General features: G+C 52.0%; 1 protein-coding gene across 1 annotated transcript in view; it reads right to left on the bottom strand.

The window, feature by feature from the left end:
• Positions 1–641, bottom strand: part of BCAR1 (BCAR1 scaffold protein, Cas family member) — a 35,294-nt gene extending 34,653 nt beyond the window's left edge. Inside the window, exon 1 of the mRNA XM_019646437.1 lies at positions 447–641. Within this exon, the coding sequence (XP_019501982.1) occupies positions 447–458 (12 nt within the window). The 5' untranslated portion in view covers positions 459–641. The remainder of the gene's footprint in view (positions 1–446) is intronic.
• Positions 642–17,580: the final 16,939 nt, after the last annotated feature.

The following is a 17,580-nucleotide window of genomic DNA, read 5'->3' as shown; positions in this document are numbered from 1 at the left end:
CCTGGCCATCGCGGTAAGGTGTCTGGAGCCCAACAGGGCAGCTATCCCTAGGGGACAGCACAGACCTTCCCCCTCACCTGGCCCAGCGGTCCTGGGGGACAGCACGGACTCCTGCCTGGCCCAGCTGCCTCAGGGGTTTCCCGGGGGCCAACAAAGACCCCTGCCAACCCAGCCATCCTGGAGGGCTCCCCAAGGAGACTACACGGACCCCATCGACCCGGCGGCTCTCCAGGGAAGGACAGTAAGCAAAGCAGGGGGCAGAGAGGCCGTATTGGGGGAGACGCCCCCAAGCTGCCCCCATTCCCCGACCCAAGAAGGCCCGGGGGTGGGGGGCGACCCCCAGCTCAGGAGTCCCCGCAGCATTAGGCCTGCAGCCGGCGGCGCTAGGTCGCAGGCCCGACCGGGGGACGGCCGACCCGGGGTCCCGGCCGGCGATCGGTACTCACCGGCACGGACATCTTGGCCGCCACTCCCGTAGCCCAGACGGGCAGCGGCGCCGGCACGCTGGGGGCTTCTGTCCGCCGCGTCGCTCAGAGCCCAAGGCACCGGGTCCCGGCGCTCTCGGGAGTCCCCGCGGGCTCCTGCGCGCTCCCGGCGGCCGGACAGTCCGGCCGCTCAAGCCCGCGCTGCGCATGCGTCGCCCGCGCGGCCCCTCCCCCCTCCCGTCTCCTCCGCGGGGGCAGCGTTAAAGGCGAGGACCCTGGACCCCTGCATTTTTCTGTCGGCCCAACGAGGCCCAGGAGCTCGGTCTCCACCTCTTACCCATCCTTCAAGGGCCATCTCGAGTCGCACTATCTCCTGTGTGCCCATCTGGTTCTGGAGGTCAGAACCCTCTCACCCCCTACGTTGCCCAGCCTAGGGTGCTGGGCGCCTGCCCTGTGGTCTGGCCAGGCTCTCAGTTCCTGTGTTTGAAGGCAATTGCATGTTAGCTGAGCAGGGCTCCTAGAAACCCTTCCCACTCCCCCAACTGAAACCCCAGAGACTCTGGGTAACCCCTACGGGCCACCCAGTGCTCCTCTGCCTACTCTGCACTCCCCCCATTGCTCCTCCCCCAAGGATGGGGAGCTCCGGACACCCCAGGAACAGCCTGGCTCATAGTCGGGTCACCTTGACATCTGGAGCTGGGTTGGCTTTTAGAGAGGATTCTGCCTCCAGGTAACCCCTACTCAAGGGTCACCCACAGCCAGGTGTCCCTGTGCCAGGGTCCAGCCCCCAGACTCTGGAAGACAGGCATTTGCTGCCTGAGCCTTCCTTTCCTTGAGTTAAACACCCCCAATTTTTTTATCTGTTCCACACCTGACATGGTGTCCAAACATCCTATCTACAGGCAGTGGGCACATATATATGCGCCCTAATCCTCCCACCCCCTGCCAGGTAGGCCTTGCTGTTCTCCCGATGCATATAACAGTCTAAGGCCCTGAGATCCCCCTGTTACCAGAAGACAGAACCAGGGGCCTGACCACTCTGCTCTGGCACCCACCACATACAGCCTGTCCCTGCTTCCTGGGGGCGCTTCCTGGGCAAAGCTGCACTGGGTAAATGGCTGCTACTGCCGGGAGAGGATGAGTAAACACCTAGGCCAAGATTCTGGGGACCAGGGCAGTGTCCTGGGAGGTCAGCACTGCAGCATATCCACAGGAAGAAAGAGCTGGTTCTATTGAGACTGGATGGCAACAGCCAAGACTCATGGAGAGACCTGGGGGTAGAGAGAGAACTCCAGCTCCCTAGGAAATCTGTGGGGGCAGGTACCCAAGAGGACAGGCTTTTTTTGTCTGCCAGGTGTGAAGTACCAGGAAACCCAAGGTGATTGAACAGAGGGAGGAAGCAGTGGAAGGCGGGCTTCCCCAGAGATCTGGATCTGGCCCACAGTTCCCAGTCCTCAAAATCCCCATTAACAGGAGGAGGCTTTCCAACCTTCTTTTCCAAGAGGTGGGGCTGCCTTGGTCTTTCTCCTGAGGGTCCTGGGGAGAATCCTAACAATGACCACCAGCAATGAGAGGGGTACTAGATGTGCAAGAAAGGGGGAAGCTGAGGACTGCCAAAAGGCCTGGGGCTCAATTCTTGAACCAATGAGCCAGGGTACCTCCCTGCTCCAACTGAGCAGGGTTACCCCCCACCTTTACCCTTGAGTGGGGTTTCCCAATTGTGCACCTCAATTTCCCCAGCCCAGTGCTTGGCAAGGCATTGTTGGAGGGGGCAGACAGGGCCACAGAGAGCAGAGGGGGCTCTGGGCTGACAGCTGCCACCTCCTCAAAGGACGCTCTGTGTGTGCCTGGCAGGCAGCCCTGCCTGTGCCCACCCACCCGCATCCAGCTGGCACGGGGGCTCCTGAGCTGGGAGCAGCAGCTCAGCCTGGTGCCCGGGCTGCCAGCCACACGTGCCCTCTGTCTCAGAGGCCTCCCTGGCCCCTCCCTCACTGAGCCTTTCTCGCCTCCTTCCCTTCTACTTGGCTGGATTCTTATCGCCTACTCTTTCTGCTGCTTCTCCCTATTTCAAGGTCCCTGGGCCAGAAATGGATGAGCAGTGGGGAAAGACTCCTTCAACACCTCTGGGTACAGGGAAATGGAAATGCAGGGGAAGGGGCCAGGACCTGGGGCCAGGACCTCCACATCCTCTGGTCCTTGCCTCCAATTGACTCCCAATGATTGCTTATGGCTGCTTACTCTGGGGGGACATTACTAACTCTTCCCTTAGTGCAGGAAGAGGGATTCCTGTCCAGGCCCTCACTTATTCCAAGGAGGACCCAGGGCCTCTGTGTGTGGGGTTGTGGCAGCCAGAGGGGTTCCATCGGGGCACTGTGTGTCCTCCCCTGACACTACCAGATGTCTGTGAAAGCAGGGATGCTTCTTCTCACTACCCCGTGCCACTCCTCACCCCACCCCACCCCCAGCAGGCAAATGATCCTGGGTGACTCACTCAGTCCTGCAGATGACAGGCTCTAGGGGCCTCACAACTAGCAGTTCACACCAGAAGCAACAGCTGGGATGCCTGAGCAGGCGCCAGTACCCTAAGAAGGTCCTTGAGGGCTGACCAGGGCCACAGGGAGGGGGTTATTGTTGTTCCTGGCACTGAGAGAGAAGGGAATTTGGACACAGCCATAGAGTAAATCTGGACAGAGTTAAACTTCATACCCAGCTCTCTGGCCTCTGTCCCCTGGGCTTTGCTGTGTCTAGAGGGGCAGAGTTCTGGGAGGCGGCTCCGTTTCTGCCCCCTACCCCCTAGGGTAACCGGGGACCTGTCTGTCAGAGGAGCACCTGGCCCAGGAGAGTGCAGTGAGCCTTTGGAGGCACCCGTGAGCACTATAATAATCCTGCACTACATGGCGCATCTGTCACCATGGATATATCCTTATGAACTAATGTCCATGCTCTATGCACATTGTCCTAGTTGTTCCCTACTATCCTTGTCTTGTTCCAGGATCCCATCATGTCTCCTTAGGCAACTCTGGGCTGTGACAGGTTCTCAGACTTTCCTTGTTTTTGATGACCTTGACAGTTTTGAGGACTGCTCAGGGGTTTTATAGAATGTCCCTCAGTTGGGATTTGTCTGATGTTGTTCTCATGCTTAGACTGCGGTTATGGGATTTGGGGAGGAAAACCCCAGAGGTAAAATGCCATCCTCGTCGTATCATACCAGGGGTACATACTATGGACATGAAACATTGCTGTTAATGTTGACCTTGATCACCTGGCTGAGATAGTGTTTGTCAGGGTTCTCCCCTATAAGGTGACTCTTTCTTCCTCCACTTTCTAGACTGTACTCTTTGGAAGGAGTGGGGAGCTATGTTCCACCTCCTTGAGGACGCAGTGTCTACATGCATTATTTGGAATTCTTCTGTAGTTGTCCCCTCTCCTTCATTTATTTATTTCCCCAATCACTTATTTATATCAGTGTGAACTCATGGATACTTACTTTACACTTTGGGTTATAATCCCATACAACTTTATTTTTTTGCTCAAATTGTTCCTACTTTGGCTGTTGGGAGTTCTTTCAGTTGGCAAATAAGATTTTTCAAGAGAATCCAGATTGTTTTATAAAACCTCTGGATTTTGAAACATGGAATAAACTGAATGAAATGCCTCCACAGGCCAACCCCAGGCAGCTCTGGGCCCTGGGATCAGAATTCCTGGTTGGAATTCTTGCTCTGCGGCTTGCAGCTGAATGATTGTGTGCCTGCCAGTTAACCTGCCTGGGGCTCAGTTTTCTCATCTGTGAGATGAGAGGTTAAGACTCCCTGGGTAATTGAGGGGATTCGGTTGAATGCCTCTGGTATAGTTTGAAGCACTGGATCTGGCACAGAATCCTTAAACAGCAGGGGCCAGGCATGGTTAAGCAACTCCCCTTTGAAGGGCAAGAACTGAGTTTGTTTGGGGGAGATCTAGAGGGACACTTCAGGGTTGGAGATGGCCAGTGGGACCCTGTGAGCTCTGGAGTGAATGAGAATGGGAACTACCTGCCCCAACCCTGGTTTCCGACGTGAAAGATGAGTTCTACTCTTCTGTAGTAGCACCACATTGACAGGTGGGAGAGAACCCGGAACCAGATGTCCTGTTTTACTCGCTCTAAAGTGTGAATGACTACCTCTTCCCAGGAAGGCACGTCAGACTGGCACAGAAAGAGGCTGAGCTTCGTGGAGTGGGTGGGGAACCCACCAGTCTGCCAGGCTAGACCTTGGGGTTTGGTTACGGCCCCACCTCCCAGTTACCCCATGACCTTAAGCAGGTTTAGTTTCCAATATCCTTCAGGGTAATTTCATAGTATGATCAAGGGAGGGTCCTGGGAGCTGGGGCAGGGCACCTCCTTGTGTGTCCTCCATGCACAGGACCTTGGGTGTGCTCTTCCTGGGGGGCATCTGGTTAGGGGAGGGGGTGATCAGGTCATCAGGCTGCTGGGTGTAGAGGGAGACCATCGTCCCTCAGACACTGGGGCTTCAGGACCTGGTGGCAGAGGGGAGGTGTGTTAATTTTTTATTGCCGCTATAACAAATTACTACAAACTTTGTGGCTTAAAACAATATCTTACACTTCTAGAGGTCAGAAGTCCAGAATGGGTTGGTAGGGCTGCTTCCTTCTGGAGGCTCTGGGGGAGAATCCGTTTCCTTGCCTTTTCCAGCTTCTAGAGGCCCTGCCCACATTCCTTGGCTCTTGGCAGCATCACTCCGACATCTGCTTCCATCATCACATCTCCTTCTCAGACTCTGGCCCTTCTGACTCCCTCTGATAAGAACCTTGTGATGACATTGGGTCCACTCAGATAACCCAGGAAAATCTCCCCATCTTAAGATTCTTCATTTAATCACACATGTCAAGCATTTCTTGCTTTGTGAGGTAACCTAGTCATAGATTCCAAGGATTTAGATGTGTATAGCGGGGAACCCTGGCTCCCCCAACCTGCTCCCCCTCTGGGCACCATGGCCTGAACTGCCACCATGGCTGAGTTTGGCCAGCACAGGAATCCTCTCACTCCATTTAAGCAGCATATAAACGGGAACAGCTATAAACGATGTGTGGCTCCAGCATGCAGTCTGGCAAGACGAGGCAAAAACCCCAAACAGGCTCGGACCCTTTGACCAGAAATTCCAGGAATTTATCCTAAAACATGCACTCACAAGTGGCCAAAGATATACATGCTAGGACGGCACTTGCAGCTCTCCTGATGATCAGGAAAACATGGGAACAACTTACAGGTCCAATAACGGGCATCAGTTAAACAAATCACAGAACATTCACATGACAGAATCCAATCCTGGGCGGCCCCACAAATGCTACGGAATGACATGAAATATGTTTACAATATTCTTTTAAATGAAGAAAACCAGGCTTCCAAATAATAGGTACAGTGGGACCCTATTTTCATAAAATTGACATGTTTACATTTATGTCATATATTTGCTTTGGGAAAAGTGTGGAAAGGGAGCTATCAAAATATTAGCTGTGATCATTTTGGGGTGGGGATAGGATTTTTTTTTCACTATTGTGTGCAGAGGGAGACCCTGTCCCTCAGACCCTCAGGAAACCCCCCCCCCAGGGTTTCCTGTGATAATAAATATTTAGGGAGGGCCTACTGGGAGCTTAGTACTTATTTGTGCTCATTAATGAGTAGGGCTTTTTCTGTCTTCATGGATTAGAATTTCACAGAAGACTGTTTTTATAAGAGGGGAGGGGGTTTTAGTGCAACTAAAATTATTTTCTCTATTTTCTAATGTTTTTCAAACATTATTTGTGCAGTTTTCTTCACAGTAAACACTTTTTAAAGTTGTAAAATATACAAAACATGAAATCTACCATTTTAACTATTTTTAAGTGTACAATTCAGTGGCATAAAATACATTCACAATGTTGTGCAACCATCACCATTATCCATTTCCAGAACTTTCTCATCCCAAAAAGAAACCCTGCCCCCAATAAACAATAACTCCTCTCTTCCCCTCCCCCAGCTCCTCCTTGCAACCAACATTCTACTTTCTGTCCCTATGAATTTGCCTACTATAGGGACCTCATGTAAGTGTAATCATACAATATTTGCCCTTTTGTGTCTGACTTACTGCATTTTGCAACGTTTTCGAGGGAGATTTTTTTTTTTTTAAAGAACACTTTTTGAGGGGAAAATTCAAGTGCCAAGTTCTAGGAAATGCAAGCTACCCTGGATAAGTTCCCAAGGACCCTCTGGGAGCCGGTGCAGGGGTCTTTCCCAGGGGCTGACACCAAGTGAGGCTGGGGAAGGGGTGCAGCTGAACAGGGAGCGAGCAGAGAAAGGCCCTGGGCCACACACACCAATCCATGCAGTCCTGTCACCCCTGAGCTGGCAGGAGGCACAGAGGAAGGGACTTGCCAGGGGTGCCCTGCATTAGCTGATCTGGGCAGAATTGCAGGCTGCCACTCACCTTGGCCTCTGGTACTCCTGGTCTTCTAGGATGTTTGTAAACACCCAGAGACCAGAGCCCCTTTCAGGAATAGGCCTGCATTCTCAGTGACTGTGACAAGTGGAATTTCGCTCTCCACTGGAAACAATCCCTAAGGCATTGTGTTTCTGAATCAAGAGATGAAACCGCCCAGCTGAATAGTATACATTCTCTAAATTATTAAAGAGCCCGAAAGAGCGGCTGCCACATTAGGGTCACTGGTGCGAGTCCCCAGAGCAGCAGTTTGTGTTCTCAGAGAGGCTCTGCTGCCTGGGGACCAAGGGTCGGCTCCACGGGTGCTGGGAAAGTGTCCCTGCTCCAGCGGGTGAGACTGACCCTTGTGAAAACAGGAAAGGATTCACTTTAGGGAGTTCTGCACTTGAGCAGGAACTAGGCTCCCTGTCACCTGTGACCTCCAGTGGCAGGGAAGGTGTGGGTCTGGGTGCCAGGCTGGCCTGGGTCTCGTCCTGCCCTGTGAACTTCGGCTTGGTATTTATGTTTTCTAAGATGTCTTCCCCCATCTGTCAAATGGGGCCTGGTGGAGCAGTGAAGCAGCCACTGCCCCAGGAGCCCGTCCTATCTCATTCCATGTGGAAGCCCCAAGTGTGCAGTGTGGTGCCTGGTTCAACTTCCGAGGAGGACGGGATATAAGGCATTAAGGGCTGGTGTGCATGCGAGAAGCGTCTGTGAAATGCGGCTGCCGTTGGGGTCGCTGACAGGTCTCTCCACCTTCTACCCACCAGCCTGCTTTTCCTGGCCCCAAGCTTTCTACTTCCCGATCTCCCCTAAGGCTGCGATACTGGCTCCCCCTGAAACACGCCCCTGCATTTACCGCAGGGTGATAAAGATGCTGGAGGCTGGCCCAAGTTCTGGCCCTGAGGACACCCTCAGGCAAGTTCTTTATACAAGCCCCTTGGGCTCAATGTTTAACAGAAGGAATGGCTGGCAGGAGGTTCTAGAGCAGCGGGTCTCAACCTGTGGGTCGCGACCCCTTTGGGGGGTTGAACGACCCTTTCACAGGGGTCGCCTAAGACCATCGGAAAACAAAAAGATATTTACATTATGATTCATAACAGTAGCAAAATTACAGTTATAGAGGAGCAACAAAAATAATTTTATGATTGGGGGTCACCACAACATAAGGAACTGGATTAAGGGGTCGCGGCATTAGGAAGGTTGAGAACCGCTGTTTTAGAGAGATAAGATTGCACATTGCCCGTCTGGATGACAGACCTTCTGGGTGGGATGGAGTGATGCTCATGGCAGGACATCCCTCCAACACCAGGATAAGACCCAGAGACACTATGACAGACCAGGTGGAAAGGCTGGACTTGGGCTCTGGCCTTCTGGCCCCCCTGGGGTGGCGGAGGCTTCCCGGAGGAGGAGCAGGAGGAGCTTGATGAGTGAGTGAGAGTTCAGGGTCTTGTATGGGCAGCAAAGCCAATGTGGATGTTGACCCCCCGCCATCCCCCGCCACCCAGTCCAGCAGCTGAGTCCCATGTGCTCCTGAGGAGACAAACCAAGATTCCAGAGAGCAGAGCCCAGTGGGGAGGGCTGTGTTCAGACACTGGCTCTGTCATGCTCCAACCTGGGCCAGTTGCCCCTCTCCAGACCTCGCTGTCTTCTCCTGGGCCATGGGGCAGTTATGGGGTACTCAGAGAGGGTTCTGGGGAGACATGGGTCCAGCCATCTTGGGGTCCACTTGTTTACTTAGAATGATGTCTCTTCCCCCTTGACTAACAAATCTCTCAGGGTATTTGAAGGCATCAGGCCCAGATTCCTGCTGGGCACCTGCATCCTGGTGGAAACCCAGACCTGGGGAGTCCCAGGTGAGCAGACACCTATACAAAAATATTGTGTACCTAATATGTGCAAGACATTGTAGGGGTGTGGGGGGGTCATTGACAATTATGAAGAGGCTGAGATGGGCATTCTTTGAAAGAAGCTTCCTGAGAGAAGGGGAGTGTGTGTGGGGGGGATGGGGCAGGAGGGGTAAGGGTAAGGTCTGAACAGGGAAGTGGTGCCTCAGCTGTAACCCAGCTCTAGCTGGAAAGCTCTGGAGTGGGGGTTGATCCCACCTCGGGGCAGGGGCTGGGCTGTTAGGCTCCTGGTCAGCTGCACCCTGACCACTGCCTGCCCTGGGGTGAGTCGTAACCTCTGGCCAGGCAGGTTCCACTCCGCCCAGGGCAATTTTCCAGAGACAAGGCTGCGGTGAGCAGTTAGCAGCCAACTAGTCACAGCATCTGGGGGATGGGTGCACCCAAGAAAATGGGTCTGGGCCAGTTACTGCCGGTTACCTCCAGCATCCTTCAGAGGTGGGTGAGTCAACCAGTCTACAATTCTACAGGTGCTTTTGCCCTTCAGGAGCCAATAGCATTTGACTATGGCTACTGGCCCTTGGGCATATTTGGAGAGCTGCTTGCAGAAAGACCCTAAGTACAAGTGGGGATGGATTTCCAGACAACCTTTCTTGTTACTTTCCCTCGCCCCCAGTCCCCTAACAACCCTGTAGCATCTCACTCATTGTCCCCCTCAGTGACGGGACACTCCAGGGAGGCAGCCCGCACCCTTTCCTGCTCAGGAAGAGCCCCAGGGGGAGAGGAAGGGTCTTCGCCAAGGCCCCCAGAGCTGAGCTGGGACCCAAGTCCTCTGACTTCCAGTTTCTTCCTCGCCAGGGAGAGAAGGCCCCTGACATACCCATCCCTGTAAGGTGCAGCATTTCCCTTTTGGGGTGCAGATGCGGAAAGTGACCATGGCGAGCAGAGGCAGGTTCCCTTCTTACTCTCCGAATAACCCAGGCCACAGAGAGACTAGGGAACAAGGACACAGCAACCCCTGGGCCAGACAGTAGTCTGGAGAGAGACGCAACACCATGACTAAGCTCGGAAAGAGGCCAGGGCAGCTGCTAGAGAGGTCCTGAACACGGAGGGGTGTTGTTCTTGCTGCCAGGCTCTTGAGAAGGATGTGACTTTTGATTTTAAACAGTTTCCTCCCAGACAACCCCTTCGCCCATCTACAAGGCAGGAATCTTCACCAGTCCTGAGGCCCATGGTGGCCTAAGCCCAGCTCATCCTGGGAGAGCCCAGGGTCTCACTGTAGCCGCTGTTACGAAGCAGTTCTTCACCTGCAAGCACCGGAAGCCAGGCCAGCTCGGCTCTCAGGCTGCTCCATTCTCACTGGTAGCTCTTGTCTATGGATGCACTGAATGGAGCAGGGGCCACAAGTCCAGTCTGTGTGCTTCATAATTGTCAAGAGGGCACCCCCATTTTATTCAGAGCAAAAATGAGGCCGCATGAAGCAGCCAAACTTAAAAAAGGAACAGTGGTGCAAGAACTGATGCTTCGGGCCTGAACCACAAATCTGGACTCCTGTGTGCAGGTCTGATTGTCCCCAGTCAAAACCGTATGGTAGACCTGGAGAACAAAGGGGCAACTGAGATGAGAAAGGGGGCGGGCAAGCAATTGACAGGAAAAGAAACCTTAGTTTGGGAGGATAAAGGCAGAGAGGGCATAAGATCGGAGGCTACACGGTCATGAATAATAGTTTAAGGCAAAGGTGGACCTGCTCACCAAACCTCAAAACCACTTGAGAAGTGTGAGAGAAGTGACGTGAAGCCCCACCTCTTACATGAATGAAACTCACTTACCCTGAGAGGTGACTGGGGAAATGGATTCAGAAAACGTTTATAGTAACTCATAAATGAATGTGCCACAAGACCAGATTTGTGATGAATTGAGTCATTGGGACATATTCCTGCTGCATTAGGGGTCTCCAGAGAAGCAGAGCCCATACAATAGGTATAGGCTGAGAAGTTCCCACCATTTGTGGTTTGCAAGCTCAGGGGAGCTGATGGTGTAAGTCCCAGTCCAAGTCCGAAGGCCCGAGAACCAGGAGTGCCATGGACAGGAGGCCATGAATGTCTGAGGTCAAGGAGAGAGCAAATTCACCTTTTCTCCACCTTTTTGTTCTATTCAGACCCTCAATGGATTGGATAATGCCCACTCACAATGGTGACAATGATCTTCTTTACTCAGTCTACCCATTCAAATGCGAATCTTCCAGAAGATGTTACAGACATTATTTTACCAGCTATCTGGGCATCCCCTAGCCCAGTCAAGCTGACTCATAAAATTAACCATCACATCTGCCTAGTCCAAATGCCCCTTGAAGAGACAGAGCTCTGGGTTGGTACTGAAGAAGGTTCTTGTACTCAGGGATGACCTAGTCCAGTTTCTCCGTGGGTGGCCATTTTCCTCCTAGTTTTAGACACATCTCACCCAAACCATTGGGCTCTGTGCTCAGAGACAGGCAGACAGGGATTCCTTGCTGAATCTTGTTTTCTCGGAGGATTTTCATAGGAAGGAAGGGGCACAGCTGCCCTGCTAGACAGGGAGACCTTTCTAGGAGGTAACTGGGCATTGTAGTTCAAGGCCTTGAAAATGTACGCTGGCCCTGACAACTCTGCTTGTAGAAGTTCACCATAGCACTATGTATAACAGAAAGTGGCCAGTGGTGAAAGATCGGTAAAATAAATTATGGTACAAATACATAATGGCATATTCCACAGTAATTAAAAATCGTGTTCTCAAAGAATGAGTCAATGGGGACATGCTCGTAGCATGTCCCATAGGTTTTAAAAAGGAGAGTGCATAACTGTACCTACCACCAGCACAGACCCAGAGAACTTTGTGATGATGCCAATGTTCAATATTCAATACCTGCTCCGCCCAATATCGTAGCCGCTAGTCACATGTGACTACAGAGCACTTACATCTCTGGCTAGTATGACTGAGGGACTCAATTTTGAATTTGAATGAATTTCCAATTTCAGTGTAAATAGCCACACATGTAAATGTAAGTAGCTTCTGTATTGAGCGGCACAGGTACAGTGTGATTCCAATTGTGCTAAGAAAAGGTGTATAAAAACATGAAAAAAGACTGAAAGAGAGTGCCCTGAAATGTAGATTGCCGTTTACTGTTAGTGAGACTATGGGAGATCTAAATTTTGTGTAATGTTTCTGTTTTTCGCTGTCCCAACAATGCACAGTTTCCTTCTCTAATGAAAACAGTCCCAGAGACATACGAGAAGGGGGAGAAGAGAGAGGAAAAGCCTCGTGCAGGCAGAGCTTGTGTTGGCAGGAAGGCCGGGCGCTGGCCTGGGAACTGGGGTAATCTGCCTGGCGCAGGGCTTGTTTTGACAGGACCATTGTGCCTCTGGTGGCTTGGGTCGTCGCCAAGCTGTTGGGCCACCTAGCTGACACACTCACTACAAACTCACTTTAGCTGGTATGAGCAGTGTGTGTGCGCGCACGTGGGTCTTGCCATCTGTTGCCAACCTGGCAGCAAAGCGTTGCCTCTTCAGCTGTGTTTGTTGGGTCTGGGGGGGATTTTGCTGTTTGAATTTCTTGCTGGCTTCCCAGGCCTGACTTCAGTTGCTTCTCCAAGTTACCCGGAGCTTTAAGGAGCTTACAGCTCAGCTCTTTGCTGGGCCTCCAAAGACTTGAAAGAAGAAAGTTCCTGCAGGTGGGTCTCAGCAGATGGCCGGGACAAAACCTGGGCTTATTCACAATAGTTCGCTGGGGCGTCAGGAATTTGAGAGTTTGAATTATTTGGAGTGGCAGGAATCAAAGAAGATGGAATTTTCCTCAATACATAGCTGGAGGCTTTTTACTTTTTTCTAGGTAGGGAGGCCATACGCAGTGGTTCTCTAACCTCATAGTGCCTGAGCATCACCTGGCTGCTTGTTAGGAATGCAGAGTCCCAGCGTTAACCCCGGGATGAGCTGCCTTCATCTTACAGATGCAGAAACGGGAGCAGGAAAGAAGGCCAAGCAGGCACAAGCTGGTCAACAGAGCTGGGGATAGAATCCGGGGATCCTCCTTCTGTGACGTGAGTGTCTTTATCACGCTGCTTCGGTCTCCTGTGGCACATGTTTGGCATTGAGGGAAGAGACAGACAGAAGTGGGATCCAACCAATTCTCTAATACCAACTGGAGGTCCAACAGTTCAATTCAGTTCTGTCACTAACTACCCAGTTTGTGCAGACCCCGCAGATTAAGGGCTCAGTCAGACGAGACTGCCTCCACTTCAGACACAGCCGCGAATGGGGTGCCCAGGCTACCCACACTTCTGCCCAGCCCACGGCCATCCCCATCGGGTTTGATATTTGCTAAAACAACTCACAGACTCAGGCAAGTGCTCTACTTATTATGTTTTGTTATAAAGGCTGCAAATGAACAGCCAGATGGAGAGGGTCCAGGGGGTCCTGTGCACAGAAGCCTCTCTGCTTGTGGAGTTGGGGTGTGCACCAAACACCCCCCCGGCACATAGATGTGTTCACCAAGTTGGAAGCTCCCCAAATTTTGTTTAGGGGGTTTTTATAGAGGTTTCATTTCATAGGCACAATTGGTTACATCACTGGCCATTGCTGAATGAACTCCATCTCCAGCCTCCCTCTCTCCCCAGAAGTCGGGGTGGGGCTGACAGTTATAACCCTATAGTCACAAGTATGGTTTTCCTGGTGCCTGGCCCCCATCCTGAAGCTATCTAGGGCTCCCTCGGGAATCTTCTCATTAGAGTACGGAGTAAATTCTAAGGGTCTTCTTAGGGGCTCTGTGCCAGGGACTGCACAGAACCCCAGTTATTTTTTATTAGACCACATGGGGTATTTGCAATCTTCTGGAAACCACCACTTGAGCTGCGAAGACAAAATAGGCCTCTACAATGATGCTTATTCTCATTTCTAGGTCTCAAGAGCACACACAGGTCACACCAGACACTGTTGGTACACGAGGGTGGGGGTGTGTGAGGTTGGGGAATGGGCAGGTTCCCCTCCCTATTCTCATGACACCTCAAATTCAAAGGTCCCATGATGGAGCTCAATGGCAGAGCTGTAACAGAACTGTAAGGTCCAGATAGAGACGAGTTAAAGATGAGACAATGTGATGAAGTGTCAGGGATAGAGGGTTCAATTGGAACCCTCAAGCATCCAGAGCTTCCAGACTTAAAAAAATGTCTTCTATTTGTCAGTCAGGGTGCCTCAAACTTGGGGCAAGCTTAGGTGATAACGCAAAAGTGTTAGGTGGAAGAAGTAAGGCATTCAATCAGAACTAAGATGAATGGGACTACACACAGGTTCGCTTCCTGCCCTCCCTGCGGAGGAGAGTAGAGCAGCTGAGCCCAGCACCCCTCCCCCACACACTGAGGAGTTTGGCCACACTTCCCACACACAGCAGCCTCATGTCACAGCTGTGGCCCAAGGACCCTGGGGACAGCTCAGGATGCTGGGCAGAGTTTGAAGATGGGCAGTTCCTTAACTTCCTCTAGAAATCCCAGACATTGACTATAATTCACTTTGCTGTCTTCAAATTGCAAGCTCATTTATCCAGGTCAAGAACCATTTATTTGCAGCTAACAAGTCGGGGCCTGCTGCAGCATCTTTCTAACATATGGCCTGTTCGTGTCTTGTCTCTGAGCATCTGTCAAGACTGTGTGGGCGGAAGGAAGGCTGACTTGGCAGGCCTTGCACCATCCGCTATGTTGGGAGGGGGCAAATGGTCCTCAAAGACCCTTCAGCTCCCCCACCCTACTTTTCAGAGAAAGGCGAGTTAGGGCACACCTAGTAGTTAACTTATATGAGTCACTCAGCTCACATAGGTTATGGGGAATGTTCCAGGAACTGCTTGGGGGGTCATTCTGGAATGCCTGTTAGCCCAGAATGGGATGCAGAGAAAGCTCCTTGACACTGAGCAAGCTCATCACCATGGTAACCCCTCCATCCCTGAACTCTCCATCCCTTAGACATCTCACTTGTAAGGAGACTGACAGAGGTGATACAAGTTAAACACGTTTTTATTGACGTGAGATTCACATCCATAAAATTAACAGTTTAATAATGTAAATTCAGTGGTACTTACTGCATTCACAAAGTGGGGCAATCATCGCCTGTTTGCATGTTTTTGAACTTGTATAACTGGAATCATATGTTAGGTCTTCTGCAACTTGCTTTTTGCATCAATGCTGCTTCTGGGGTTCATCTGTGTTGATGCAGGTAGTCCTGGCTCACTCCGTTCACCTCTGTATCATATTCCACCGTGTGACTATTTCACAATCCTCTCCTGATGGGCGCTGGGTGGTTTCCAGGTTTTTCTGATCACCAACAAGCCTGCCTCCTTATGCACGTGCTGAGGCTTCTCTGGGACATCAACCCAGTAGAGGTGCTGTGTCATGAGCCAAGTGCAGTTCCAGATTTATGAGACACGGCCAAAATGTTCTTCAAAGTGGTGCTAGTTTATCTTCACATAAGCTGGGCTGTCTTAGGGAGCAGGGAGCCAGGTGCACAAATTAATTATAGAAACCTAACACTTGGAGAGTGGATTTCATACAAAGAAGCTGTGAGGTAGGCAGAGCAGGATTATTAGCTCTTCTCAGCTACCTTCTGAAGGAACCCTAGCCTCAGAGGGCCTCAACCTGGGTCCCAGTGCTAGGATGCACGGGTAGAGGCAGGCCAAGCCCAGTATGTCTGAGCCCAGGCAGTGCTCCCCTCTGTTTCTGTTTCTCCCGCCCCACTCCCAGCAGCGACACCTGTACCCTGCTTGAGCACAGATCTGGTGGTCGACCCTATCAGCTTTCTGGGGCCTCACAGCAATGAGAGCTCGCTGGCCGACCACGGAGAGGAGGAGACCCTGAAGGAAGGTCCTATGGTTTGGTCTGGTCCAGTCTGCAGGGAACCAGGGCAGAAGCTCCTGGATGCCCACATCCCATTTCTCTGGTTGTGCTCAACTTCCCTGTGCACAAAGTTGCATCTGATAGTATTTTTTAATCGAAATTGCCCTAGGAGGGCGCGCACACACAAAAGCTGCTGAGAAAAAGACAAGCCTGCGGACGTGCCCAGCAGGAACCCTTCCTGGGACATGTAAGCCCCAGGAAGGAGGTGCAGGGGGAGTGGCATTTAAGATACCCTGACGCTCCTAGGTGCAGTCATCTGGGCACCCAGTCCTTCCTCCCCTCGCTCCCTGAAACCAGGCAGCATCCCAAAGGGAGGGCACTGCTGCCTACACTGCTCAGCATAGAAACCTGGCTCAGGAGCGGCTTATGCACAAGTGACACCTCACCACGCGGCTGGAGGCTTGTCTGAACAAGGCCTGAGGGGGCTAGGTGAGGCCACACTCTGCCCCCACCACAGGGAGTGCCCCAGGGCACAGGCAGGACTAGAAGTTGAAGCCGGTGCGCCCACACCTTTGGTGTGCTTCTGGCACAGACTTCTGGCAGTGGGGTGTGCCGGCTGCCATTATTTTCAGCTGCAAGCAGCACCTGATCTTTTCTTGTCTCCTTGAACTCAGGTCTTTCCTTTCCAACGGGAATCCTCCATCAAGAGTTGGGAACCAGGTGATGGGTGTTTCATCTCCCCCACCCCACGCCGCCCCCCTCTAGTCATAAGATGTAGGTGTGATCACTGGCTGTTTTGCAGTTTGACCTCAGGCAAGTTTCCTCTTCTCAAAAATGAGGCGAGGATCTGATTAGATAACACGAGGAAGCACCTGGAACATGGGATCATTTGTCGGTGAAGCTAAGAGCTTCTGCTTCTTGCCCAGGAGTCCACCATCTCATACCAATTCCTATTTGTTCACTTATGGTTTTTGGTAATTAAAAAAGAAGTCATAAACTTGTCAAAAAAAGTCACCCAGTGTGCCTGAGCAATTTCAGCTCTGGATAGACTGAGACCAAATGCCAGAAAACTGCGCTCTCGAGAGGCTGTTCTGTCCTTTCCACCCACCACGCCATGCCAACCACACCATACCACCCTAACTTCACATCTCACACCTTGGCGTCTCTGTCCCACAGGGATGCCCTGTCACCTGGCTTTCCTTGTCCCTGCCCGGAAAGCATAAGTGCTATCACCCCGTCCTTTCTAGGGCGGTTCTCCCCTTCCTTCTGTGGTGTCAGTCATAAGCCAGCCTGCTGTCCCAGGCAGCTCTCGTGAACTCAGGCACTGGGCTGTCTGCCAGGGCTCTTAGTCCAGTTTCTCATCAGGTCCCTCAGGATTCAGCTCTTAGTGCGGCCCCTTCTCCCCTAGGGACCTCATGCAGAGTTCCTAATTAGAGCGCTGCGTTCCTCAGGCAAGAGGGGAACAGAACACAAAAAGCAGCTTTGTGCTAATCTTTGCCCTTCCGCTGCTGGAGGGCAGTGTTTTTGGTAATAGAAATGTACCAGGTGCCCTGGAAATACCACATACCCTCTGGGACAAGGGGAAGACAAAACTGATGGCAAGAGCAAGGCCAGGAAAGCCAGACCAGCCAAGAGGTGTCGTTGGGCCGTCCCCCTCATCACTCGTATCACGGCAAGCGAGGCACATGGTGCCCTTAGCCCTGACTCAGTCTTTCCACTTCCCACTTCCCGAAAACAGTTTCCTTGACAATTCCCGACTCTGGGATAAAGGGACAGCGTTTCCTTTGGGAGTCAGGCGGATTAGTTTTCACTGAATGTGGATGTGAAGAGCTAGATAAAATATCATCCATTTGTTCTTAAAAACTGTGGGCTAGACAGTGTCCACCATAGTTCAAATAAGACTGATGGAAGAGGTGATTCTTTTTTTTTTTTTTTTTAAGCTGAGCCATCCTGCTACCTGTTGGCAGCTCAGCGGCTGCTCAGCTCGGGCTGGACTCGAACCGCTGTTGCTC

Source organism: Hipposideros armiger, unplaced genomic scaffold (genome assembly GCF_001890085.2).
Source record: "Hipposideros armiger isolate ML-2016 unplaced genomic scaffold, ASM189008v1 scaffold_102, whole genome shotgun sequence".
NCBI classification, from domain to species: Eukaryota; Metazoa; Chordata; class Mammalia; order Chiroptera; family Hipposideridae; genus Hipposideros; species Hipposideros armiger.
The sequence above is the reverse complement of the archived record's forward strand: the minus strand, read 5'-3'. Positions and strand labels throughout refer to the sequence as shown.